The following is a 23,842-nucleotide window of genomic DNA, read 5'->3' as shown; positions in this document are numbered from 1 at the left end:
TGGCTTAGTGCTCCACTTGGCAGTGCTGGGGGAATGGTTGGACTCCACCTTGAAGGTCTTTTCCAACATAAATGAATTTATGGGGGTATCAGCCTCCCCTCATCCACGCAGGTAACCTGGGCTACCTTAATAAATCCCTCTCCATGATCATCCTGGCACCAGTCACACATATTCCCAAGAGTATGGGATGCTGCTAGGGCAGGAGGTGGCTCTGTATGAGTCTGTAGCCAGCCTGGGTTGCCTCTGCTGAGCAAATGTGTTCCACCCAACTTCAAATGGGCATGGAGACAAGGCTATTTCTTTTTCATAGGTGCAACAGAAGCATATATATATATATATATATATATTATCTATTTATCTAGATTTTTCTTAATATATCTAAATATATATATTTTATCTATTTATCTGTTATTGACTTTCTTTCCACTGTTCCTGCTCAGATAGGGCAAAAGAGAAAAATTAGCTACTTGTCAGTGTTTGAGGTGGTTCACAACATTGTCATCATTTTTCCCTACTTTTCAGGGACACTAAGCCCTGTTTTGTCTTAAAGGCTTTTTCTTGGAGGGGACAGCAGTGGGAGGGGAAGACAAGCCCTAAATTATTCTGCTCTTCAGCCCCAGTTACAAAAATACCAAGCAGCTTCTATTGAAACATGATCTCACATGGCTCTGGGCTGTGAATGGCAGCCAAGCCGCCCAGCCTGCAGCTCAACAAACAAGCAGAGACCACAATTTGTTCCAGTCGTTTATTTTGTACCATGGTATTTCAGAGCAGTGAATACAGATGGTTTGCTCTTCTAGGCTTCAGTACACACAACTATTGTGCCTAGACCTCAGTGGTTTATAGAAGCTCTATTTCATAAGTAAGTTGTACTTGATCACAGCACAAAAGTCCTTTACGGCTAGATCTAATACAGAGTTAGGGCTAGTGGGTTGGGAGCCTGATATCTGGATGCCTGGACTCCTGCTACAGGGGACAGCAGACAGGCAGCTCTGAAGGGTGGTGCAGGAACCTGTCTATGAGCTCTTCCTACAGGTCACAGGAAATTCTGCTGCATGGCTGAGAGCTTCTGGAAAGCCATCTCTCCTGGGGCCCAGACACAGCCAGCTTGGGAGTGAGTCTGGAATGTTGTGTGGAAAATAACTGCCTACAACTGCTTGTTCAGTAAGCAGCACCTAAGTCAGTTCTTGGATCTAGCCCAGGGCTCTGTGACAGGCCTTTAGGTATCAGCAGTTTTAACTAGACTTGGATTCAAAGCATATTGCTTAAAGGTGTTCAATTAGACATAAATTTATAAATTTTGTATCAACAGTCAAATCTTTCAAATGAATATTGCTTTTTTAAAAAAATATCCTATCCCTGTAGCAATCCCTGAAATTATATTCCCGTAACATCTTTATCTTTATCATGCAAATAGCAGCGTGTAGGCAATTCAAATATAAAATAAACAACTCTGTCCAGTGGAAAAGTGAGGCACTTAGGCAAAGTGACTTGCAGTCACTCATGATCTATACAAGACTTAGGAACAATCATCAGACCTGATGCCCATTCTTGAGCTTGAACCACTGGACAGGCAAATGTTGTCTGGAACTACTGCACGGTGGCAGCGCTACCTTTGTTGTATCAAGATGGGTTTGTTTCATGTTTAAACTCACTCTCCTGAGCTCATTTCCTGTACCTCTCGCTCCAGAAGCCAGAATAACTCTGTTCCAATTCTCCATTTTTAGAGCAAGGATGGATTAGAGTAAGGTAAGCATCCTAAAAACATCAAGTTGACATTTCACAGGTGTGATGCAGAGGCAACATAGATTATGTTTTCGTACAGAAAATAAAGTTTGTTAACCAGGCCATATGTTGGTACTGTGTAATGCTTTTTGGTGTGCTGAACGGTGTGTTCCAGGAGCAATCTGGCTTTTCTGAAAGTCTAAAGAAGGCTTGAAAAAACACACACGAGCTCTTCAAGTGAGTCCATGCTTTGTGTTACTGAGGTGGTGGGGAAATTCCTTTTGAAGTCAACTTAGCCTTTTCTCTCTCCATTTCTTCTCTCTCAAACCCTGAACAACAGACGGACCTGCCCTTGGTGAACCGAGCGCAGCATTTCCGCATCTCCTGGAGCGCAGCTTCACACTTGGACTCCACGTAGTTGTTGGCTGGAAAAGGAGGAGACACCAGGTCTGCAGAGAGGAACAGGCTTTGTTCCCTGAGGGAGCACACCCTGCCCAGCTCTGCAGCTGCTTACAAGCATTCCATCATTTTCTTGCTCACAGCTGTCTAAGGCTGTGGCTCTCTGTGACTCAGAGAGGAGTCCTGCAGGAAGAGACTCAGGCTGGTTTGAGTTAAGAACCACCTGCCCAGAAACACAGGGCATGCACAGCCCCCTGCTCTGCCCTGGATGAGCTCTGCAAGCACTACACAGCTGCACTCTGACTTTTAAAAGATTAAAAGAAGTAACAGCTGCATAATGTGAGACACACAGCACCCGTGGAGAGCCCCGAAAGCAGCAGTGAACACCTTCTGGTTAATGAGCAAACCACACTGCTGTGATCACTGGGCTATGAATTCCCTGACTGGGTTGATGAGTGAGCTGTAATACAAACACAGAGATCGCCCCTGAGAAAAGGGTTGTGATGATTTCTGCAAGCTGGCAGCCCAGGAGGCACAGCAGGCTCTTGGAGAGGAGAGCTGATCTCTCTCTGCCATAACCTGCAGTTGATGAGTGCTCCGAGGCTCTCCTAATTGTCCCTCTGCATTTGCAGCTTTGTTTCTCCTAACTGTCCCTCTGCCTTTGCAGCTTTGTTTCTAAAACTGTACCTATGTACAGGCACACCATCATCTGTCAAGGATGCATTGCTGAAAGTCACACACAGATAGCAAAACACAAAAGAGATTTACAGCAGGCATTCAGTCTCACAGAGGAGCAGCAAGATCTTTGGAACAATGACTTTTGAGAAGTCAGCATCTCCCAAAGGTGCAGCTCCCACCCTCCATCTCACACACTGGGTACAGTGACTGTGCATTCCTCAGTTAAGGCTCTGTACTTTAATTTTTACAGGGGAAAATTGCTTTGCTCTCTGTCAACAGCTGCTTCATCTGTGCCCATCAGACAGCTCCACAGCACAAAACATGAACAGCAGCAGTGACAGGGACTGGACATGCAGCAAAGAGCTTCTCTGCCAACACTTAACCATTCAGATCAACACTGTACACAAACCTACACAGACAAAACACTTGGAATAACTTCCACAAATGTTATAAAAAGAACATTGCCACAGATGGGACCAAAACAGGGTCAACCATCAGCTTTTAAGTGCAGTAATATAGGGAGAGAAGGCAGTTCTTTGTGGGAGAATGCTCCAAACCATCTCACACCTCAAGGACAGATCACCTAACCCGTTCCTGACAGAGCTCTTGAAACATCCCTGGAGCAGCTCTGCAGTCTTCTCATACCATCCACCTACTCCCTCACTAACCACACTGTAAGAGAGCTTATTATAAATGTCTAGCTCTCCCTGCCCACAGCTGAGTCCCAAAAATACACCTGGGATCTCACTGCCAGCATGGAGCACTCTACAAGCACATTACTGTTACTAATGATCTGCTTTATACTAATGAGGTCTCATTATTTACAATTAAGCACAAAGCAATTCTATTAAAGTCAGACATTATAATTTTGTTCATTTTGCAACCAGCTAATGTGATTTGTTCCTTCTCAAGGTGAAAGGACAAGGTTAATTTAAAATAATTAAGTTCCACCAAAAATCAGGACACCAAAGACAAAATGACATTCGGTACCTTGCAAGCATTTCTGTATTTCACAGGCTTGTTTCTGGCAGGGATCCTTCCGGGACATGTTCAGGAACTAAAATGACAGAAAATGTTACTGTAGATCAGGGATCTTCTCAGGGGGTGGGGAAAGACAATGTCCTACAGCCACATCTTTCAGGAGCTCCCCATTTCCCCCACTGCCATCATTCAGAAAACATCTACAGCTGCTTCCAGGTGCCTGCCAACATACACAAGAACTCTGTCTGGCTAAAAGATGATGATGGGGACAATGAATAAAGGAAGTTTAATGTAACTAAGCCTTCTTCTTTTCTCTAGTTAAAATGTATCCTTTTCCACATGGATTTACAAAGATTCCAGAAAATATTCAAATTAACATGGCTGACTAAATTTTAAGAGTTTTCTATCTCTAGACCTTATACTGAGACATGTATTTATGTGAAATCCACCTCTGTGAGCTTTACACAACCAAAGACTTGGTGGCAAGTCATGGAACCACAGCTGGAGAAGGCATTAAAAAAAACAATCACCCAAACAACTCAGTTATGTATATGCCATAAAGCCAACAAAAAGGGCTCTTTTCATTTTGTTTCAGGAGGAAGTCTCTTGGAAATCCTCTCCCTCTGTCCAAAAAATCCCTCAACCAGATTGGAGGACAGCTCCATCTTGTTCAAACCCATTAGAGAAGGATTTCAGACACCTGAGTTGATTTTTCTGCAGCTGAGACACTGTAACTGTGTCAGTGTAAGATCAAAAGCCAAGCAAAAGCTGGTGGTACCAGTAGCTGGATGGGAGACCTCTGAGGAAAGCACCAGTGTCCTGAAAGTGATGGTGAGACTGAACCCTCTGAGGCTCTGCTCAGAGCTGGGAGCTGCTGCGTGTCCAGTTTCTGACAAGCCACAGCCCCCAGCAGTTTGCAGTGTCACCAGGGCATTGCTTGCAGCATCCTGGCCGAATTCCATCTGGGGCAATCACATTCTGCCTACCTAGAACTCCCCCTGATGCTTCATAGGTCACAATACTCCTCTTCACTGCCTGGCCTAAACTCTTGTGTGATGCTGCTGTGTGTGGTTTAACTGCTTCCACCTCAGAGGTGGCTGCATTTCAGTGGAGAGAGAACCTTTTATTGTACAAAACAGACAATGGCATCTTCCTAGAGCCACTGCTCCTGAAAGACAAAAATTCATACTGAAGGAAGACTGGGAGTAAACAGTGCACAGTACAAAGCAGGGGTAATGTCTGCACATACCAGATTAATCCCCAGGCACGAGTTTAAGCAGCAGTTCTTCAACACCATCAAGCTGAAAGTGACAAGGAAAAGTTCAATACGTCTACAGTTACTGCGGTTGAGCTAATGGACTTCAACAAAGTAACAGTCCTTTGCCGTCCCTCAAGGATCTCAAATGACTTCACAAACAGGAATGACTATGTTCTATTGTCGCCACCATCCTTACCATGAGATGGTGCTCTATCTCCCAAACGCGAGAGTTACTATCCCTGTACTGCTCACCCTGGGACAGCTGCCACATGTGAGGCAGCCGGGATGGGGGGAGCTGGCTGGGTCGCAGCGCCTCACCCAGGGGAACCTGAACTCTTTGGATCCGAGCCCTCAGCATACCTTCCTCCTGGGGGAGAGTAACAAACAGAGCAGGCAGTTACTGGCAGAGGCACCTGAAACAGCAACGCTACAACCAGGGGGAAGCTCAAAGCGCACACTTGCCTCTTCCGCAGCCACGAGCCAGGTTTTGCGGTGCTCATCGCAGTAAACCCCCACGCGGCGCACCCAGAGGCGCACGGGAGGAGCGCGGGCCTCCCCTCCCTGTGCCATCCCTCGGGCGCTGCCGCAGCTCAGCCGGACGGCATCGGCCCGCGGGCTGCACTCGCGGCCTCCGGAGCTCCGAGCACATCCACGGGGAGAGCTCCCGCAGCCGGCAGCCAGGTGGTGTCTGACTCTCGGAGGAGATGCTACGTGCGGAAATGTCCCTAAAAGTCAGCTCGAGAGGCTGAGGTGGCGCCTAAGCCAGCGGAAACGTCAGGCCAAGTCGTACAGTGGGACACGCGGGCCGGGTGGAGTTGGTAAGGCATTCTGGGGCAAAAGGTGCTATTGGTACCGAGTTAAACCCTGGGAGTACTGGCTTTGCTCATTCCACTAACAGTCCTATTAACAGTCTTTGTGTAAAATGGGGGGAAAAAGAGGTGTCTAAATCCCAAAAGCAAAACTGGTGAGCAGCAGTGAGGTGAGCTCAGCAGGAACGGAGATCACTCCGGAGACAGAGCACAGGGCTCGGTGAGCAGGACTCTCATCTTTGGAGCTCGCTGAGCTGTCGGGGTGCAGGGTCCTTTGTCTCATCTCTCGGGGTGGCAGCACTGTCCATTCACACCCAAACTCCTCGGGAGCAGCGCTCAGGACTGTGTCACTCGGCTTTTGGCTGGTCACAGAGAGCCACCACACGGGCAGAGGAGCTTGGGGCACTGAGTGCTGTGCTACTGTAACTTTTGTGTAACAGCACGTTTATCTGTGTGCCAGTTAGATCGAGCTGAGCCATGAGCAAATGGAGGTCAGGGGAAATGATTCTCTTTGAACCCTAGAAGAGGTAATCAAAATGGTACAGACAGTCTTCATCCTTTATCTAGGTGTAAAGTAGAACAAAGTTAAGCTGTAACACATACAACATCCTCCTGCTATGAAGCAGATGCAATATTCTTTATCCCAGTGAAACACAGTGGTCTTCTGAAAACTTGTAAGGTTATAAGGCATATTTCAAACAGGAGCAAGAAAATCTGGGTACAAAATAAAGGAGGGAAGGTCAGGGAGAGAAAAAAAAAACTTGTTATACATTGGGCTGCATATATAACAGAAAATACTCTTCCATGATGCCTTCCATATCTTACATCAGTGTTTCTCTATCTTTTTGAGCCAGAGGAGCACTCAGCCTTTTTGAGAACAAAACACCAACCACGGGTCAGCCTGAACAGCACCATCACAAAGAAAACTTTGAGTGTTCTTTTATTACTTCTGCTTTTCACCCATTCTGTTTGTTGCCTTGCTTGATGTGTGGGGATGTGTATGTGCCCCACACAAAGCAGCACTGTTCTGGCTGCCATCCTGTGATGAGGGACAGGCATTCCAAGGAATGCCCCACCAGCTGGATCACTGGCATTTAGAGGAATGTGACTGCAGCCTGACAAGCCTCACAAGGCCTTCAGGGATTAGGGTTAAAAGGACATTTCTGTAACTCTTTTCCCTTCTGCTTTACCCTAAGCCACATTACAAATTTAAACCCCTCTGTGGAAATGCAGAAATTGCCACTGATCATTTTCAGTCAGCTGAACATAATCACCCCAGGTGGAATTCGGCCAGGATACTCTGCAGTAAACTGCAAAAAGTTCCATCATGATCAGAAATGCCCAAGAACTTGCTCTCATTCCATCAAAGCTGGAATTTTTACAAGTCATTATCCCCAGAACCAGAAGGCTCAAGACTGGCTCCAGTAATAGAAAAATGAGTCTCAGTAAATGAACTGTGTTTCCTACAGCAGGTAAGCTCTCCTGGAAGGTCTCCTCTCCAAACACTGCCCTGGTTCAGGCTGGCTGAACCACAGGGAGCAGGACCAAAGCACAGCATGCACGTTTGTGTCCATGGGCAGTGGAGATGGCAGCAGTGACAGAGCCAGGACAACAGAACAAGGTCTCATGCAGAGGACACTGTGCAGAATGGGCAGAGGTTTGTGTGTGCTGTCACCCTGTGCCCCAAGCTCCCCCAGAACTGCAAAGCTCAAAGGCTCAGTCTGGCCTGTGGAGGTGCCCAGGTGGTGCCACATGGAAAACCCTGAGGTTGGGCAAAACCGTCAGCTGGTCTGGGGTGGGACAGGAATGGGATTGGGGTGGGACAGGAATGGGGATCAGGGTGGGACAGGAATGGGGATCAGGGTGGGACAGGAATGGGATTGGGGTGGGACAGGAATGGGATTGGGGTGGGACAGGAATGGGGATCAGGGTGGGACAGGAATGGGATTGGGGTGGGACAGGAATGGGGTTCAAGGTGGGACAGGTGTCTGCAGCACCCAAACACACCAAAGGAACTGGAGATTCCACAAGCACACACCCAGACAGTGCACCTGAAAACACACACAGTGTCTCATTGCTGCAGGTTTGATTAGAAAGCAAAAACAAAGCCTGAAGGAAGACATGGGTGGAAGGAGAAGAGAGCTTACTTATATTTTAAACAAGTTTTAAACCCAAGTTCTTACTCTGCTTGCTTCATAACCTATCAAAAACCCCATCACAACCATGAAAAACCCCAACAGCTTAAATGTGCAGGATTGCAGCATCATCCTTTGAGACTTTAACATTCCCATCAACACTGCTGTAGAAGGCTGAGCTGTTCAAAGTGCTGCTTTGGGGAGATTCCAACCCCAGTCCTCACAGACAGGAATAACACTGGCAGATGTTCTGTCCATCTTAGCATCAACCTTAGAAGTTTAATGCTGTTCTGGGACCTGGATGGATTTCTGAGCCATAATATATGGATAAATGTCAAAATGGCCAGGAGGAGGAATGCAGCTTGTAGTGACGACAATTTATTTGGTTTTAAGTTGGGTACATTAAAATATTTTAAGGAAACAGTGACAGAAATTGCTCCAGATGCTGCCTGGACCACCCCAGAGCTGGAGGTCAGTGTGCTGAATAAACTGCACCCTTTATCACCTTTTGATCTAAAAAGCAGCAGGGAGTTCAGCTGCCATTTAGGCAGCAAGGAGGAGCAGTGCTGAGGCTCAGCAGTGCTGTGCTGCCACAGTTACACCCCAAAGCACGGCTGGCCAGCCTGGCCTTCCCCTGGGGCTTCAGAGCTGCCTGCACGCCTCAGGGCTACGAGCGTGCTGAGCCTTCCTGACAAACCCAGCCCGGCTCTGGCAACAGCTCGGGGATCTGGTGACTTAAGGGCATGTGCAGACACTCTAAAGCTTCTTCTTGGGGGTTTGACTCTACTCTGCCTGGAGCAAGCCCCTCTGACTCCACGCTCCGCTCTGCCCGACCTACGGAGGGGTAGCAGATGCTCACCGACCAGCCGGGCTGTCCAGCAGCGTGGGGAGGGCAGGCCGAGCTTTGGTGGGATCTAAAAAAACAGGAAGACAAAGAGATGGATATAATGCGGAGGGAGCCACGCAGAGGGGCGAGGGAGGGGACGCAAGAGCCGGGCCGGGGAGCGGGAGCGGGGGCAGAGCGGCCAAGCCGGGCAGGGAGGGCCGGAGGGGAGGGGGTGTGGCGCAGGCGTGGGGCCGGAGCGGCCATGGCGGGGCGGCCGGGCGGGAGGAGGGCGCAGCACATCGATCGCCACAGCCACCGCGTTCCCCCGGGCCGGGGCCGGGCGGGCGGGCGGCCCTGGCCGTGAGGCGGCGGCGGGCGGGGGCCGGGCCGGGCCCGCCATGACCTACCTGCACCCGCGCCGTGACCGCCGCGCCGCGTGCGCCGCGCTAAGCCGTCCCCCGCCCCCCGGACCCGCCGCCTCCCCGCGCCTGCCCGCAGGCCCCGGAGGCCGGGCCCGGGGCCGAGCCGAGTGGGGTTAAGCCGGATCGGGCCGGGCCGTCCCGTCCAGGCCCGGCCCTGCCATCCCCCGCCGCTCCGCCCCGGGCATCGGCCGCCGGGCGGAACCCGGGCGGAACCCCGGCGCTGCCGCTCCCGTGGGCGGCACGGCCCTTCCGCCGCGCCGCACCGCTCGCCTCGCGGGAGGCTGCGCCGATTGGCTGGGAGGGCCCGCGAGCGCCGCTGCTATTGGTGGATCCGCCGAGGGGGCGGGGCGAGGGCAGGCGGGCCGGGGGAGGCAACATGGCGGTGCAGGCGGTGCACCTGGAGGCGGACGCGTTCCTGGTGTGCCTGAACCACGCGCTGAGCACCGAGAAGGAGGAGGTCATGGGGCTCTGCATCGGAGAGGTACCGCCCGCGGGGGGGCGGCCCTGGGAGGGGCGGCTGGCGGCGCTGCCTGTGCGGGTTGTGGCCTGCGCGGGGCCGTGAGACCGGCATCGCGCACGGAGCCACCCCGGCACCCCGCTTGTCTGCGGCCCCGGCAGCCGCCACAGCGCCTGGGTCAGCTCTGGGAGAGTCGAAGCTCAGGAAGGCTTCCCATGCTCGTACCCCGCGTTCTGCGGTTCCCGTGGCCGTACCCCGCGTTCTGCCGTGCGCACCCCGATGCTCAGAGCGGCCGTGCCACGCGGGTTGCTGTTTCTGTGGCAGAGGAATCTCTGATTTCCCCTCCGTGTCCTTAGGTGGACACCAACAGAATCGTCCACATCCACTCTGTGATCATCCTGCGGCGCTCTGACAAGAGGAAGGACCGTGTGGAGATCTCACCGGAGCAGCTCTCAGCTGCTTCCACTGAAGCAGAGATATCCTTCAGCACGGACAGCCGCAGGCTGGCCAGTGGAATTTTACCTCATGGGCTGTGTTTTAGGCCTGCAGAGGGTTTGAAGCTGTCAGCTGGGAGGGCTGTGCTGGCTGTTGCCTTGCCCTGGAGTCTTTGTTGGTTCCAGCACTTGCAGTGGAATTGTGTTATAAATCATTATCATTGTTTTGTATTTAGTCACAGATAAAACTGCAGTGTGTTTGTGGAGGGGGTGGCAGTTCAGCAGGGAGGCTGAGTGCAAGAGGAAAGGTCAGCAAAGCTCCAGGTGCTGCACTGGAGCCTCTTCTCTGCACACACTCGGGGTGCTGCTTTGCACAGCTGCTGAAATGTTGTTTGTTGCCACATGCAAACCAAATCCAGTTTGCTTCTGCAGCAGTGGCTGCTGATGGTGCTGGGGAAGAGGCTCCCATCAGCTCCCTGCACCGTTTCTTATCACTCCTCCAGAGGGATCTGTGTGGTCTTCACAGGGGTCCCAGGACGAGGGAAGAGATTAGAAGCTTGACTCCATGTTTCAGGAGGCTGATTTATTATTTTATGATATATATTATATTAAAAGAAAATTATATACTAAAACTATACTAAAGAATAGAAGAAAGGATTTCATCAGAAAGAATAGAAGAGGAATGATAACAAAGGCTTGTGGCTCACTAAGACAGTCTGGATAGCTGGACAATTTATTTGGTTTTAAGTTGGGTACATTAAAATGTGGTTGGACATTAATTAGAAACAACCAATGAGACCAATCCCAGATGCACCTGTTGCATTCCACAGCAGCAGATAATCAATGTTTGCATTTTGTTTCTGAGGCCTCTCAGCTTCTCAAGAGAAAAAGTCCTAGCAAAAGGATTTCTCATAAAATGTCTGTGACAAATCTGGAATTCTGTTGCCTCATAGGAAACCCTTTAAAGCTCTGCTGTTTCCCCTGTGCATGCAGCCCTTCCCTTTGTCTCTGGGTTCTGCTTGGCTCCTTGACCCCCACACAGGCTGGCAGAGATGACAGGACGGCCCATGAGGGTGGTGGGCTGGTACCACTCCCACCCCCACATCACCGTGTGGCCCTCACACGTGGGTAAGAGCAGCCCTGGCTCTGAAACATTCCCTGATTGTCTGGGGGGGCTGCAGGGGCCCCCCCAGTGTAGCCCCATTGCTGTGTGTGCTCTCCAAGGACTCAGAGGTGGCCCAGGAGTCACAGATCAGCTACTGCTGGTACTGCTGTTCTTGCAGATAGAAAAACCACACCTTGGGTGTGGGGAATAGCAAAAACAGCTGTGGGGATCCTGGGCCTGCTGTGATGAGTTCTGGTATCTGTGAGTGTTAATGCATAGCTAAAAACTCTTATAACAGAACTACCTAAGTACCTTATATGTGTTGGACTTCATGGTGACCTGTAGCAGCAGCTGGCTGTGAGATAATTTCTTGGTTTTGTGAGCTCATCTTCTATTTTTAAGATTTTCTATTTACATTTTAAATTGGATCAAGTTCTGTGTTTAAACTCAAGTCACCCAGAGTGAGGATGTAAACAGAGTTTGTGACATTTGTTACCAAATTGCAGTCACCCTTGAGAAGGTGGCAGATCATTTCCCAGTGCTGCAGGGGAGCAGGGCAGCTCTCACTCCCATTTCTGTCCTGCAGATGTCCGCACACAGGCCATGTATCAGATGATGGACCAAGGCTTTGTGGGGCTCATCTTTTCCTGCTTCATTGAGGACAAGAACACCAAGGTAGGCAACTTAAAAATGGCAACAAACCCTCCAGGGGCTCATGAGAAACATCAGGGCAGAGCTGAAGTCCTTGGCTGCAGCCTGCAAGAAGGGCAGAGCTGTGCTGGGAGCACGTGGAAAGCACAGTGGGAGTGGTTTGGATTGTGATCCCAAGGACAGGAGGACAAGTGCTGATGGCCCTGAGCTGCCCAGGGGCTGCAGCAGCAGAATGTCCTCTGGAATGGGCCAGGGCTCTTCCCTCAGGTGTCCAGCCCAGCACACACAGCTCTGCCCCTGTCCCAGCCTCTCCAGGAGGTGTGGCTGTCGTGTGAGATGAGCTGACAGTCAGGTCTGGGCTGTCCAGGCAGCTGCTGCTGGAGAGTTTTTTCATCATTTTTCATCATTTTCATCATATCAAGGTATGCCTTAAGCACCTCCAACAAGCAAATCACAGCAAAATCTCTGGAATTCTATTGAAAGCTTCCCAAAGGAATGTGTCTTTGCCTTTTAGATGGTTTTTTGCCTTTGGAATCTGACTTTATGCTGTCTTGCTCAGACAGGTAGAATTCTCTACACCTGTTTCCAGTCTGTTCAGGCCCAGAAGAGCTCAGAGTGAGTACAGAAGAGTATTAGATCTGATTGTATTTTGTCTTGTCTCTCCTTTCTCTGGCTTGTCTCTAATAAGTGGCTTCTCAGCCTGCTGTGAGGAGCAAATGCACAGAGATGCCTGCACAGGGCCTCTTGACTTCTGTTCCTGCTGGAAGAGAATCTAAAGATGAGCAGTGATTCTTTTAGCCTAGATAATTAATTCTGGTAAGATTTGAGGTCGGGGTGGGGATTTGTGCTGCAATTTGGTGTGTAGCAGCACCACCACCTTTTTGCTTCCAGCTCTAGAGGTCAAGCCCTCAGGTTTGCACCTTACAATTAAAATTCAAGACAAGTATGTGGATATAAAATGCTTCCCTTTGCCTGTCAGCTCAGACATGTGTTCCAAAACTGGATGTGCAGCACTGCCAGGCCTTGGACAGACTGTTGCAAGGTTGTAGAAGTCAGTTTTTTGTTTGCTGCTTTTAATTCTATCTTATACCCTTCTAGATATGACAGGATTGAAATTCCCATTCATGTTGTCCCCCATGAAACCATTGGGAAGGTGTGTCTGGAGTCAGCTGTGGAGCTGCCCAAGATCCTGTGCCAAGAAGAGCAGGATGCCTACAGGAGAATTCACAGGTAACAGCCCTGGGCTCTGCCCCTCTCCAAGGCTGCCTTTGCTGACATGTCCTACTGTTGCTGTAATAAAGTCTTAGCAAAGCCTTAGCAAAGCTGTAGAAATTAAGGATTAGCAGCTCCTGTGCCTCTGTAGAACTTACTGAAGTCTGCAGAACTGAGCCTGAGGTTAGCAGCAGAATTTTGGGGTTTTAATCCTTGTGAATGTGCAGGGCTTCAGCAGATGAAGAGGTTCAGGTGTGCCTGTGGGCAGCTGTTTTACAGCCTGTGTTTAATTCACAATTCCCTGCTGCCTTGTCTCTAACCTGCTTTCTTTTCCTTCCCTTAGCCTCACCCACCTTGACTCTGTAACCAAGATCCATAATGGCTCAGGTAAGGATTCCTTTCCTGCACGTGACAATCCAGGGTGCTGCTCCCAGAGGCAAAATGGTGGAATCTTGTTACACAAGAACAGAATTATAACTAGGAACTTAAAACTTCAGAGGCTCTAAAACACCCTAATCCTGGGTGAATCATGAATGTTGTATCCTTCAGGCTTTGTAGAATTGGTTAGAATTATGGAAGACTTTGGGATTGTTTGGGGTTTTGGGGCTTGGTTTGTTTATTTTTTCTGTTGGAACAGGAAAGGGGATTTGGGATTTGTTGAGTGTTAAAGTAGTGTCTGGCTGCCCTGTGGGTGTGACATCTTTCCTTTTGCCACTGTGATGGGGTCAATCCTAATCCCACTTCTGTTCCAAGTTTATCACCCCATTGTCCATTCTCACACATTTAGGAAATGTGATGTTCTGTGACGCTTCTAAATTTAGAAATTAATTAGCATCAGTGATTAGCTGTGTGCAGATTTTCATTGTCATCCCTGCCTGGGTCACACTGAAATGGTGTTTCCCTGTTAGAAGCTGCTGGCTCTGACCTTCCAGTGCAGATGTGTGGCTGCCATGGGCAGGGTGCTGGAGGCTTTCCTTGGCTGGCTGCTGCCTTTGAGGGTGTTGTAGCACACTGAGTCTTTTGTGTGCTGTCCTGGCATGATGTGTTGTTGCTCTTTGCAGTGTTCACAAAGAACCTCTGCAGCCAAATGTCTGCCATCAGCGGGCCCCTGCTGCAGTGGCTGGAGGACAGGCTGGAGCAGAACAAACAGCGCATGCAGGAGCTGCAGCAGGAGAAGGAGCAGCTGCTGGAGGAACTTGCTGCTTTGGAGTGAGGAGGAAATGCAGACCCTTCAGGAAAGTGATGTGAAAAAATCTTCAAGGAACTACTCCAGGCTGAAGGGTGGCCCTGGATTGCCTCAGTGGAGGTACTGGCTGTGCCTCTTCTCTTGCAGCAAAGAGCACAGCTCCAGGATCAGGACTTTACCTGCCCCAGCCTGGTGCAAAGCACTGCTGTGTCTGCAGTTGCTGCACTTCTGGCTCAGTGGTGGGGCTGGGCAGCACCTGAATGCTCCTGTTCTGGAGAGCACACACCTAGGGAACCTGTTGTTTCTCCCTCTATGTTTTGACAGAAGTCCTATTGCTTTACATGTATTCCAGGAGCTTGTAACAGGAGGGTTAGAGGGGAAAAGTGTCTCTGCTGTCATATATGATGCTGCCTACTTCTGCCTTCCCTTAGTAGCTTCAGTTGACCATGATCTTATATCTAATAATGTTCTGGATCACTGGTCATTCATCCAGGCAGGTAGGAGGTGGGAGGGAAGCTTGGGAACAGACCTGGAAGATCTTTGACATAGGATCTGTGTTGAGCATATGTCAAACCAAATAAACAATTCCAAAGCTAGAGCTGTTGGGAGTAGAAATGAAATTAATGCTATCCAGTGCCTGCATTTTTTGGTCAGTCTGTATTCTGTGTCTAATTCTGGTGTGTGCCCAGCACTGAGCTTCTCTAGAAAATGAAGTTTCTGCTGGCTCAGTGAGGGGACTGTGGTTCCTTCCCAGAGGGAAGAAGGCTGAGGTGCTGGGCAGAGAACTCATGGATATACTAGTCTGACATTCTTCCATGCTGAACTTGACTGCAGAAATTTCCTAAGACTGGAATGAAATAGCTGTTGTTGAACTAATGCCTTTAACTGTTTTTGCTGTTGCATTTCACAGTGTCCCCCATCATGTACATCCTCATCTGTGTTCTGTTGTGAGGATCTGTCTCATGTGAGCAAAGGATGGGACAGTTACAGTGACAGAGCTGAGGCACTCCCTGCCATGACAGCCAGGATTGCTCAGCAGCTGTGAAGTGCTGTCAGGTGTGAAATCCCTTAACCCCATTGCTTGGTCAGACTTGACTTTTCAATCTTTCTACATTTCTACTGGCAAATTCCCTAAGAGTAGAACTTCCTTGAAGTGTATTGCTCACTACTGTTTTCTTTTTCCTTAGAAGTGCTGTGAATAGTAATTAATCAGCTTTGGAACAGTCAGTGGTTTTGTGCTGTTGCTTTTGCTGTTGGTTTCTAGTTCCAATGCTCCTTACCTTCATCATTGCAGGAGAAGGGAGGGTGATGCCTCAGTGGCCCCAGGCTTCATGAGGGCTCCTGGGAGATGAGCCAGCAGCCCTGGGCCTCCTGGAATGGGGATCCTTGGATTGTAATCCCAGTGACCAAAGGATGTTACTGACTGTGCTGATCCACAGCCAGGAGAGCTGGGCTGCTACCAGGGTTCTGTATTCCTACACAGCCATGATTAAACTGAAACAAAGTAGCCTGGTTTATTGCAAGAGTTTGTATTAAACTGGCATTTATTGATTATCAGAATTATTAAGCCCCTGAGCAATTTGCTTACAGAAGGGACAAACACTATAACACACATTGCTGCATTTCATATGAGACTTAAGCCACGACAAGACCTACTCATCCTTGGGGAAAGTTTGAATCTGCTTTCCCCAACCTGATTTTCTGCATCTATTTTAGTTCCTGTGAAATCTCAAGGATAGAGGTACACTACTTACTGAGAGTTAAAGGGCTTTGGAGAAATTCACATATTCTGTTAATGGATTTAAGGCACCATCTACCTACCACTTAATTTTAACAAAAACAGCCAAGCATCTCTCAGGGAAGTCTACATGGGAGAATATCTGAACCATGTTGAAGCCCAACTCAGGTATGCCCCTTTTCCTGCCTTGGAGTCATTCAGAATCAGAGGACTTAGGCTGGTGGGCTTGGACTTTCTTGCCTCTGGCAATTGCAGCCAGATGCACAGGGAGCAGTTCTTCAGCACACACACAGAGTCTACAGCATATCAGCTGCCCAGATTAAACAGTAAATCCCTTACTCACTGGAGTCACTGAAGACATGCTATGTGTAAGTGCTGCTCAGAAATTTCACTACTCTCTATACAAAATGTAAGTAGCACCAAGAAAGGAGGTATATTGAGATATCAGAAGGAATCTTCCAGCTTGGTTTTCACAGCAAAATCAGCACTGAGCTTCTTCATGACCTCTGCGTGACTCAGCCCATGCTGCTGTCTCTTAGCAAGGGCATAGTTTTCCTTGACATACTTGGCAAAGGGCGTGAGCTGTGTCCTGGCAGGGGTGCCCCCCCTGCCCGGGGGCTGCCTCAGGGCCAGCTGCCCCCCGCAGAAGGCGCAGACGAACCGCGCCGTGTCCAGGGACCGCGAGTGCCGCCCGATCCTGAAAGGCAACAACCAAACCTGCATTCCATGGGCTGTGGGAGAGGGCCCTGGCTCTGCTGCTCAGGCCTAAGGCAGCATTTTGGAACAGGGAACAATGCATTACACAGTGGTACAATCAAATCCGTGTTACACTTCTCTACCCTCGTATTTTTTCCACTGCTCTTTCAGCTTGGTTCCTTCCTCTATCTCTTCTCTCAGCCTACCAGTATGAAGTGCTACAACATTTCCAACTACCTCCACAACCCATGCATGTATCAACTGCCTCTTGGAGTTCCTCCTCAAAGATATCATTAAAAAAAATATTCTCAATGCTCTGTAGCATCTAAACAACCACTGCATTGCATAATCCTAATAAACACTTTGGGGTATGTGAGGTGTTTCCTCCCAGTACTTCTGGCAGTCACACATACAATCCTGAGGTAAAAAAAAACCCCATAAATGCTGTCATCACAGGTTGTGTCCCAGTGTCAATCCTTCCCATCACAGTGCTGCCCACATCTGTGAGGGTGCAGATATAATTTAAAGTCATCAAGACTTTAAGCTGGAAGCTTCCTCTGGTAGTTTTACCTAGTATCTAATCACTCAAATATTCTGTGCCCAGTTTTTATGGGGATTTGTTCCTTCAAAGCTTAGGTACATATCTCTTACTGCTTCCCAAAGACCTTCCCTCATCACCAGTGGTCCTCAGATGATGTTTCTGCCTGTCCTGACCTCTAAACTAGAACTGAAACTATCTGGAAACAAATGTGGAATCACATACTGAGGTTCTGTAGACTCTGGAAAACACCAGAATATCCAAACTGCTTTACTATTTCAGAGAACCCTGATTTCTAGACACAGGAGAGTGCCAAGTTAGAAAGTTAATCCGCAGTCACATGCAAGATGAAAACATTACTCACGTAGCTTTGCAGCGACCACACTCGTAGGTGAATTTGTAATTGATCTCATAGCTGTGGCAGCGTGTCACCACTGGCAGCTCTGGGTGAATGACAGCTGCTTTGTTGGCATAGAACCTCCAGAAGCGCCCGTGCCCGTCCCGCACGCCGCTGATGAGCCAGGTGGCTGCGTGGCAAACCTCGTGGATCAGCGTGTCCCGCAGGCGATCTCGGGGAAAGCAAACAAAGACAAACATCAAAAACAAACAAACATGTGGGGAAGAACAAACTCACCTGTGGTCACTGCTTCAGGCCTCTGACACTCACTCTGAATCAAGATGCAAGTATTATTTTGAAGGTTAAAATTACCGATGTCTTGATAAGCTAGAATGCTCCAAACCAAGGTTTTACTTTGTGCATTTCCAGTTTTTGATCAGCCCCAATTCTGCATCCTAGTTACTCCCCCACACACCTCATCTGTTTGGGGTTTTTTGTTTGGTTGGTAAAGCTCCACCACTCCTGCAAGTGTTTAAGGCTAGGTTGGGCAGGGCATGAAGAAACCTAGTTCTAGTGGAAGGTGTCCCTGCCCACAGCAGGGAATTAGTACAAGATAGTTTTTAAGATCCCTTTCAATCCAAACCATTTTATGATTCATTTTCCCATATTGGGAGGGGATGAGGGAGAAATAACAATCACAGCACCACATAACAGAACCTGATTTGGCACTGCCCTGTCTTTATTCCAGCTTTAAACACTACCAACAAGGTGTCTTGGTGTGATGGAAGAAGTCAGATTTTAGACTGCCATTATAACACAGAATTAGAGTCCAACACCTAACCTGTAGGTCTTCAAATCATTAAGAAATATAAACAACAGTGCAGTTACTGTGACTACATCTCTGTTCTCACATTTTGTATATTAGCCCAGGCTCTCAGAAGGGCTGTGGAATGTGGATAAATCCATACATGTATTTATTAATTTGTACAACATAATATAAAATTTTGAAGCAGGCTCCAGTACCAGATCTCTTAGTCAGATTTTTGTTCTTATCTCTAAAACTTGCTTCCTCAAAGAAGAATCAACAGACCCTTTCTTGACCTACCTGCAGAATCACAGACCTTCTCAGAGAGTTCAATGCGAGCGTAACGCTTCCCTTCAGGGCCTCCCCTCTGCCCCGTTACACAGTACCCCGCTGTCTTCCTCATTTTCTTATTCCAGATTATTTCCATGTCCTCTGGCAACTGAAAAACAAAACAGTGCATGTAGACTGTCCTCTCCTCTTACCTTCTGGCCCTCAGGGTTCCCCTTGTATTTAGTGCAAAGCTATTCCAGGATGTCTCTGTTGGTGCCCTTAACACTCAAGATGCCGACTCCCCTCCATGGCCTCATTCCCACCATCAGTTTTTCTGTAACCAACAATGGGGATTTCACAATGCAGGGTGAGACAGGAGTCCTTAGTTCTTCTATTCTACTTCCAAGTACCTCCAGGTACAGGGCTGAAGCACTGGGCAGTAAGATATTCTGCTTCAGGAATAGTGAGTCTGTTCAGCTCAGTTTTATGTGAAACCATGACCTCTGCCTGTCAGCTCAACATTTTCTCATCTGCATAAAAACCACTTTCCTTGCTGGGGGAAATTCCATTGGAATTACTGAGGGCAATGCCCTTCTTTCAAGGATATTTCTCACCAGAGGAGGGTCCCCAATATCCCAGATGATGATCCCAGGTCAGGACAGTTCTCTGAAACTGAGCCTTAAATCTGAAACACAACTTGTAGCTTTATGCTCACCCTAAACTGTTATTTGAAATATCACCTTTTTAATCTGCTCCAGAAAGGCAGACATGAACATCCAATAGGAAGGAACACAGATTATGTGCAGCATTTCCACTACAGCTGGGAAAGCAAAGCCAGGCTGAAAACTGCTGCATCACAGTGGTGACAAACCCCTTCTGAAGAAATTGCCTGGACTAATTCAAACATAACCCACTGCCATAAAGCTTAACTTCTACAACATGAAGAGGATAAAGAGCAATCACATCAAAAAGTGAGGAGCAACATAGTAACCAGCATTTTAGAATGGTAGTTCTTGTTTTGAAACCAACCTTCTGCTCAAAGATAGTACTATTAAACAGCCTGTAGAGCTTCTGGGCCAGCTCCTCTTTATTTTTCTTGAAATACTTCACATACTGGGAGGCTGGATTTGAAAGATCTTGCAAGAAACAACCAGGCACTGAACATACCCTGGGCCTGCAAGAAAAGCCATTAAGCAGTTTGCTGAAGTACAGACATAGGGAAAAACACAGGGAAAAATAATGGCTACTTGAAATCCAATTAAGATGTCAGGGATGCTTCAAGTGGCATCAACCTCTCCTGACTCTTTCCACCAGCTTGCCCTCATGAGGCCATGGCTGTCCTCTTACCCTCTGAAGGCATGAAGGGGCAGAGCTGTTGCAACAGTCCTGCAGTTACTTCATTAATTCACAAAAATTAGATTATGAAGACTCCTAAGTAGGAAAAGAGATTTTGTGACACAGCAAGCCACAACTATACCAAAATTTAATGAATATATTAACAGCTCTAACGTGATCATCACAACAAAGGTGTGTTTTCAGAAACACACAAAGATAGTCCAGGAATGCTCAGGAAGCATTTCAGAAGTAGATACTCCACCTGGATTACTAACTCCAATGCTGCAGCATTCTGACCTTTTAAAGTCTCACCTTTAAAGATATCATTTAAAGGTTTGGTATTGAACACACCACTATAAAATGATTCAAGGAAACAGCACATGGCCAGGAGGCATCATAAGGGCAGCTATTAGAAATGAAAAATGCATTCTTTTGAGAAGTCTAAGCTGTATGTACATATAGACAAAGAAACACAAGTTCTCCAAGTTATAAGAGTACAGATAAAAAAAATCAATACACTCTTGTTTAAAAGGTATTAATTACTAATATAATGAGTGCATCTTTTCAGAGGTAAGCAGCTGGATATATACAATCTGTAGAGCCACCACATGCTGTACAAGACAAGGAATAGCAAGAGAGATAACATTTAAAAAGAAGATTTGGCATTTGTCAGATTTGTCATCAATTCCCCTAGGCAGAGATCAGTTTATATTCTCCCTTTCACACTGGAGACTGAAAACTGTTTTCCAGCTATTCAACCATTAAAAACGCTGAATTAGTAGAAGTTTCTAGGTAGCAGAGGAATCACATCATCCCATGTAAAATGCTTAGCATCTCTTTGTCCATCTGTAATTGTCCTAGAACACAGGAACAATGGAGAAACACTCACCTTTTCTCTGTCTTTGCTGACTGTGAGCAACTGACTGATCCATTGCCAGGAATTCTTGCAGGAGTTGTTATCATGGAAGGTGTTCCTTGAAGTGAAATGGATTTTGGCTTTGGTGTCTTGACTCCCTCCCCTTTCACAGGCTGTGCATCTTTGCAGGGTGGCTTGATGTTTTCTAGTTCAACAGGAAGAGTCACAGGATTACACAGCATACATTAAAAAAAAAAATCAAAGAATCATTAGAAACCACCAAAAGGATCCACCAGCTTTGCTTTCAGAATAATTTGAAAAATGAATAGTGCCTACAATGATAAAAACAAGCAATAGTTTTACATCTTGATTTTACATTTTGATAGCACAAGATGACTTTTCTGAATGCTCAGAGGAGTAATTTTTGATTGCACCAAAATCCTTTTCAAGGTGCTGGGCTGCACCTCAGAGGTTGATGTCCCACAAATGGAAAGAACCAGGCAATTCCCACTGCAGTTAGCTCAGGACTGCTCACCTGTTGTGCTTGGCTGAAACACAGATTTACTTGTGCTCAGGACTGGTTTGCGGGGCAGACTTCGCTTCTTTATCCGTTCCATCAAAGATCCAAAACTCTCATCTGAGCTGTCTGAGTCCACCCCTGCACCACGTCCCAGGGCCACAGTTGGCAATTTATTTTCTGTATTTTCACAGCTTCTTTCTTTCCTTCTAACAAGCAAATCTGGACACGGGCTGTCTACAAAGACAGAATCTTCAGTGTCACTTGAAGTGTCTGGATACTGCAATTCTTGGCAGCAAGTGTTTCTCTTTCCAGGAGTCATCAGCTTTTTCGGGGTCTGACGATCTTTCCCTGCTGCAATTCAAAAGAAAGAGCTTGAAGTTCTGGGGACTGCATTTAGGAGATTTGCATTTGTCTTAACACAGAATAAATCCCTTGAAAGACAGGAAAACACAACAGTAAAGCATCTTATATTTTTTTTTATTAGAGATGATTGCTTACCACTCTTGGTTGTACTCTTTTTCATCTTCAAGTCCAAGAAGAAATCATCCGAGTCATCAATGAAGTCTTTCAAACTGTAAAGAGAAAAAAAGGCAAATTGTGTGGAATAAAGGTAGGAGTAAGCAGAAAAATAGAGCAGTAAGTGTGCCTTACTAAAACAGCAATCCAAAAAAAGCCACCCAATATAACATTATCAGCTGCTCACAGCAAATGTCACCAACTGCATCCATGAATAGGAATGGGAAGAACATGTGAACCTCCAAATATCCCTTTTTACATTTGCCCTGAACATGACTGAAGATGTTAACATGTCTGTCTGCACTCTTGCCTAGATTGGCCTATGAATCAATACAACTTTAAATTGTTTTCTTCTATTCTGATTAAATATGTAAAATGCAAATATTATACAGAACACTAAGATGTGAACACAGAAAATTCATTAATGACAGCACCCACCTTGTATCTGCCTTTTTAGGAACAGATTTGGGAGTTTTCAGTCTAGCTAGAACTGAAACAAAAGAAGATTATTTAAGAACAAGGTTTTGTGTCTCTTGTTATGCATTTTTAAGAGTTTGCAACCACTAAAAATTCGGTCTAAAGTATTTTCAAAAACCAAACATAATTATATTTACATATAATTCCAACCCTCAATTCCTTAAAGCTGACAGCAGCTTTCTAGTCTCTGGAGACTAAAAAGGAAGCAAGTGAGTGACAGGGAACAGACAAAACTGAGGCAGTAAGAAAAACATAATGCAAGGCAAAAAGAGTGAAACCTGAGGCAATTTAAGAACACTCCCTGTGGCACTGACACCAAGACTGCACTGCAAGGAGAGAATTACTGAGCAGCACAAGCAATGAAAAGAAAGTAACATGTAAAAATGCTACACTGTAATCACACAGAAACGTGTCCTTTTCATACTCCTTCATATCACAAACCAAGGTGTCATTACTTACACATTTCAAATTCGTCATCGCTGCTGGAAGACAAGTACAGGGCACTGCTGCAAAAATGAAATGCAGAACTTTAGGTCACAGCAGGATCTGCATCTCCACTGGTGTGAAACACCCGTGAACACAGAACCAAATATACATTGGGAAAAACACTGAAAGTCCCAAATAGGCTGAATTAATTTAACTCTTTATAGAAAGCTCGTTTCTTGTCTTACACGTGGTCTATGAGCTGTCAGAGCACATGTTATAGTAAGCCTGAAACCCCAGCCCAGGCACTGATGAGTAAGAAGCTCCTTTTGCATAAAGTGCACTTTAATAGAGCTGCCATGAATATTTAGCAAAATGCAGCAGCTGTCATACTGATATTTCAAGAGGCAGAATGGAGGCATTACCACCTGGACTGCTATGGCCATGCAAATGTAGAGGCTGCCCACAGCATCCTTACCAAGTCATTTATTTCATTTTAGGAGAACATGAACAACTTCAAAAATACGTGATGCAGCTGCTTAAAAAACCAGGAAGACACCTTTTTTAAGATGGACATTACTTAAATCTTAAAGATTGCAATTCTGAAACACACTAATATCTACCTATCATCATGAAACAAACGAGGGTGTAATCTAGAATTATAAATCTATCTATATATATAATACATACTGCATGCAACGTAGTATGGTGTATTTATATATAAATGTATGCATAATATGTAAATATATATGCACCTACATATATGTATATATATGTGAAGCAGAGTAGAAATTTTCCAAAGTAGAAATCCATTTTGATTTAAGTGAAATGTACATCTTTAAGCTAAGTCTGTAGCTTGCTGTGTAGTCTGCCTGCCTGCCTATTCTCATGAAGGGCCTGTGCTTAGAAAAACTGCTTCAGCCAAAAGACAACAGATTAGGAAAGAGCTGACAGAGCACAGCAACCTGACCCAAGAGTTCTTTCTAAGATAAACAAGAATTAGTAGCAAGTACCAGGCAAAATCAGTAGAATAAATATGTATAAACCTATTGT

The 23,842-nt window shown here is 46.9% G+C and overlaps 4 protein-coding genes and 1 long non-coding RNA gene across 7 annotated transcripts; 1 reads left to right on the top strand and 4 right to left on the bottom strand.

Annotated features, from left to right (window-relative positions):
• Window positions 1-731: 731 nt before the first annotated feature.
• Window positions 732-9,267, bottom strand: CMC4 (C-X9-C motif containing 4). Of its 2 annotated transcripts, XM_058032496.1 has the most exons (4): window positions 9,219-9,267; window positions 8,845-8,899; window positions 3,793-3,859; window positions 732-2,150 (listed from the first exon to the last, which is right to left on the bottom strand). In XM_058032496.1, exons 3-4 carry the CDS (start codon window positions 3,848-3,850, stop codon window positions 1,981-1,983), a joined length of 228 nt encoding a protein of 75 aa, XP_057888479.1. In that variant the 5' UTR covers window positions 3,851-3,859; window positions 8,845-8,899; window positions 9,219-9,267; the 3' UTR covers window positions 732-1,980. The 2 variants fall into 2 exon arrangements, with proteins under 2 accessions (XP_057888479.1, XP_057888478.1); XM_058032495.1 differs by lacking the exon at window positions 9,219-9,267 and having other exon boundaries at window positions 8,845-9,090.
• Window positions 2,128-9,250, bottom strand: MTCP1 (mature T cell proliferation 1). 2 transcript variants are annotated; one of them, XM_058032498.1, is made up of 7 exons: window positions 9,219-9,250; window positions 8,845-8,899; window positions 5,504-6,413; window positions 5,238-5,408; window positions 5,033-5,084; window positions 3,793-3,859; window positions 2,128-2,150 (listed from the first exon to the last, which is right to left on the bottom strand). In XM_058032498.1, the coding sequence occupies exons 3-5, from the start codon at window positions 5,609-5,611 to the stop codon at window positions 5,037-5,039; spliced, it is 327 nt and encodes a 108-aa protein (XP_057888481.1). In that variant the 5' UTR covers window positions 5,612-6,413; window positions 8,845-8,899; window positions 9,219-9,250; the 3' UTR covers window positions 2,128-2,150; window positions 3,793-3,859; window positions 5,033-5,036. The 2 variants fall into 2 exon arrangements, with proteins under 2 accessions (XP_057888481.1, XP_057888482.1); XM_058032499.1 differs by lacking the exon at window positions 9,219-9,250 and having other exon boundaries at window positions 8,845-8,908.
• A 324-nt stretch (window positions 9,268-9,591) lies between the features above and the next one.
• BRCC3 (BRCA1/BRCA2-containing complex subunit 3) lies at window positions 9,592-15,790 on the top strand. The gene is made up of 8 exons (XM_058032826.1): window positions 9,592-9,714; window positions 10,047-10,167; window positions 11,166-11,252; window positions 11,816-11,904; window positions 12,440-12,495; window positions 12,979-13,110; window positions 13,436-13,479; window positions 14,154-15,790. The coding sequence occupies exons 1-8, from the start codon at window positions 9,610-9,612 to the stop codon at window positions 14,303-14,305; spliced, it is 786 nt and encodes a 261-aa protein (XP_057888809.1). The 5' UTR covers window positions 9,592-9,609; the 3' UTR covers window positions 14,306-15,790.
• An 18-nt stretch (window positions 15,791-15,808) lies between these two features.
• GCNA (germ cell nuclear acidic peptidase) lies at window positions 15,809-21,498 on the bottom strand. The gene is made up of 6 exons (XM_058032825.1): window positions 21,389-21,498; window positions 20,887-21,058; window positions 19,692-19,836; window positions 18,693-18,831; window positions 17,615-17,819; window positions 15,809-16,713 (listed from the first exon to the last, which is right to left on the bottom strand). The coding sequence occupies exons 1-6, from the start codon at window positions 21,468-21,470 to the stop codon at window positions 16,461-16,463; spliced, it is 996 nt and encodes a 331-aa protein (XP_057888808.1). The 5' UTR covers window positions 21,471-21,498; the 3' UTR covers window positions 15,809-16,460.
• A 146-nt stretch (window positions 21,499-21,644) lies between these two features.
• Window positions 21,645-22,876, bottom strand: LOC131088720 (uncharacterized). Its single transcript, XR_009115157.1, has 4 exons — window positions 22,826-22,876; window positions 22,328-22,379; window positions 21,872-21,945; window positions 21,645-21,724 (listed from the first exon to the last, which is right to left on the bottom strand). It is a non-coding gene; the product is annotated as an uncharacterized LOC131088720 (long non-coding RNA).
• Between the last annotated feature and the right edge of the window lie 966 nt (window positions 22,877-23,842).

The sequence above is a fragment of the Melospiza georgiana genome, chromosome 12 (assembly GCF_028018845.1).
Source record: "Melospiza georgiana isolate bMelGeo1 chromosome 12, bMelGeo1.pri, whole genome shotgun sequence".
In the NCBI taxonomy this organism is placed as follows: Eukaryota; Metazoa; Chordata; class Aves; order Passeriformes; family Passerellidae; genus Melospiza; species Melospiza georgiana.
This window is presented reverse-complemented; position numbering and strand designations above follow the sequence as displayed.

What these genes read in the sequence shown, in the direction of transcription:
- MTCP1 (XM_058032498.1), bottom strand. Translation starts at nt 5,611, where the DNA reads ATGGCACAGGGAGGGGAGGCCCGCGCTCCTCCCGTGCGCCTCTGGGTG. An exon ending in GGCTCGTGGCTGCGGAAGAG is followed by an intron (nt 5,409 to 5,503) that starts GCAAGTGTGCGC and finishes ACTCTCCCCCAG; the next exon opens with GAGGAAGGTATGCTGAGGGC. An exon ending in AGATAGAGCACCATCTCATG is followed by an intron (nt 5,085 to 5,237) that starts GTAAGGATGGTG and finishes TGTCACTTTCAG; the next exon opens with CTTGATGGTGTTGAAGAACT.
- CMC4 (XM_058032495.1), bottom strand. Translation starts at nt 9,075, where the DNA reads ATGGCCGCTCCGGCCCCACGCCTGCGCCACACCCCCTCCCCTCCGGCC. An exon ending in CTGGACAGCCCGGCTGGTCG is followed by an intron (nt 3,860 to 8,844) that starts GTGAGCATCTGC and finishes CTGTCATTTTAG; the next exon opens with TTCCTGAACATGTCCCGGAA. An exon ending in AATACAGAAATGCTTGCAAG is followed by an intron (nt 2,151 to 3,792) that starts GTACCGAATGTC and finishes CTCCTTTTCCAG; the next exon opens with CCAACAACTACGTGGAGTCC.
- BRCC3 (XM_058032826.1), top strand. Translation starts at nt 9,610, where the DNA reads ATGGCGGTGCAGGCGGTGCACCTGGAGGCGGACGCGTTCCTGGTGTGC. An exon ending in TTGAGGACAAGAACACCAAG is followed by an intron (nt 11,905 to 12,439) that starts GTAGGCAACTTA and finishes TGTCTTGCTCAG; the next exon opens with ACAGGTAGAATTCTCTACAC. An exon ending in CAGGCCCAGAAGAGCTCAGA is followed by an intron (nt 12,496 to 12,978) that starts GTGAGTACAGAA and finishes ATACCCTTCTAG; the next exon opens with ATATGACAGGATTGAAATTC.
- GCNA (XM_058032825.1), bottom strand. Translation starts at nt 21,470, where the DNA reads ATGGAACGGATAAAGAAGCGAAGTCTGCCCCGCAAACCAGTCCTGAGC. An exon ending in GTACTATCTTTGAGCAGAAG is followed by an intron (nt 18,832 to 19,691) that starts GTTGGTTTCAAA and finishes TTTGTTTTTCAG; the next exon opens with TTGCCAGAGGACATGGAAAT. An exon ending in TGTGGTCGCTGCAAAGCTAC is followed by an intron (nt 16,714 to 17,614) that starts GTGAGTAATGTT and finishes GTTGCCTTTCAG; the next exon opens with GATCGGGCGGCACTCGCGGT.